At 49.1% G+C, this 1,547-nt stretch overlaps 1 protein-coding gene across 1 annotated transcript in view; it reads right to left on the minus strand.

The window, feature by feature from the left end:
- Nucleotides 1-654: 654 nt before the first annotated feature.
- The window catches only part of EMH_0021870 (uncharacterized protein), a gene marked incomplete at both ends in the record, with an annotated part of 1,875 nt that continues 982 nt past the window's right edge, over nucleotides 655-1,547 (minus strand). Inside the window, one exon of the mRNA XM_013501851.1 lies at nucleotides 655-1,545. Within this exon, the coding sequence (XP_013357305.1) occupies nucleotides 655-1,545 (891 nt within the window). The remainder of the gene's footprint in view (nucleotides 1,546-1,547) is intronic.

Genomic DNA, 1,547 nt, shown 5'->3' on the forward strand with positions numbered 1-1,547 from the left:
CTTGGCTAGCTACTCGCTGCAGCAGTATTGCTGGAGGAGCTGTCTCCGCTAACCCTAAACCCTAAACCCTAAACCCTAAACCCTGATAGCACGGCCTACAGTCTCTTCTAGGGTTTAGGGTTTAGGGTTTCGCGTTACAGGATCTAGGGCTTCATGCTATACAGCTTAGGGTTTTAGGGTTTAGGGTTTTAGGGTTTAGGGTTTAGAGTTTAAGGATGCAGGGGTTCGTTGGGGTGTCTCTATGGTTTAGGGTTTAGGGTTTAGGGTTTAGGGTTTGAGTTGCTTTCGCAGGGAGAGACAAAGAGCGAGACAGCTGCATCTGTCTCTTCTGAGGGAAAACATAAATAAAAATAAGTAAACAAAAAGATAAATAAATAAACAAACAAACAAATAAATAAATAAATAAATAAATAAATAAATAAAAGAGGAGAAGACAAAACGCCCGCAATGTTCACTGCACAGTGCCCTCGAGTGTACATACACCACAGCGCTAACTCCAATGCATGTCCCACCCGCAGCTAGCTAGCTAGCCAGCTAGCTAGCTAGCCAGCTAGCTAGCCAGCTAGCTAGCTAGCCAGCTAGCTAGCCAGCTAGCTAGCTAGCTAGCTGGTTACACAGCTGCCTAGCTAGCTATACACCTAGCTAGCTAGCTAGCTAGCTAGCGATGGAGCTGCTGGTGTTGGCTTGCGAGGAGACTTCTGGGTCTTGGCTTTGTTCTATGGGGGAGTCTTCGACCTCCATCTCCTCTCTGGCACTCTGCTGCTGCTGCTGCTGCTGCTGCTGCTGCTGTTGCTGCTGCTGCTGCTGCTGCTGCTGCTCTGACGCGTTGTCTTGTGTGTTGTCGTTGCTGTTTGTGTTTGACTCAGGCAATATATCTGCAGTCTTTGAGTATCTCCCTCTGCGTGGTTTTTTTTTTGCTGCTGCTGTTCCCTGTGCTGCAGCAGCAGCAGCAGCAGCAGCACCACCACCACCAGCAGCAGCAGCAGCAGCAGGAGAAGGAGAAGGAGAAGCTGTTGTCTTTGTTTGTCTCCTTTTTGTCGCTTGTTTGTCTGCTGCTCTGGCTAGCGATGCGTGAAACTCCTCCTCGGTGATGTCTCCATATTCTAGTTTCTCAACTAAACGAATATAAAAACTTTCACTGACACCATCAGCATAATTAGGTCTTATTATATTTCTTCTTTTTCTTGACCTCACCATCCAGTTTACTTCTCCTCCTCCTTCAGACTCTGCTGCTGCTGCTGCTGCTGCTGCTGCTGCTGCTTCTGCGTCTGCTGCTGCTTCGGCTGCTGCTGCTGCTTCTGCTGCTGCTGCTGCTTCAACTGCTGCTGCTGCTGCTAACACCCAATCCGGCAACTCATCAGCCTTTATTATTCTTCCTTTCTCCTCTAAGAAACGCTTCACTTCTTCTTCTCCTTCAGCTGCTGCTGGGGTTCCAGTCCCCTGCTGCTGCTGCTGCTGCTGCTGCTGCTGCTGCTGCTGTTGTTGCTGTTGTTGTTTTACTTGCTCCTGCTCCTGCTGCTCCTGCTGCTGCTGCTGTTGTTGTGCTT

The sequence above is a fragment of the Eimeria mitis genome, genomic scaffold, assembly GCF_000499745.2.
Source record: "Eimeria mitis Houghton genomic scaffold, Emh_scaff774, whole genome shotgun sequence".
NCBI classification, from domain to species: Eukaryota; Apicomplexa; class Conoidasida; order Eucoccidiorida; family Eimeriidae; genus Eimeria; species Eimeria mitis.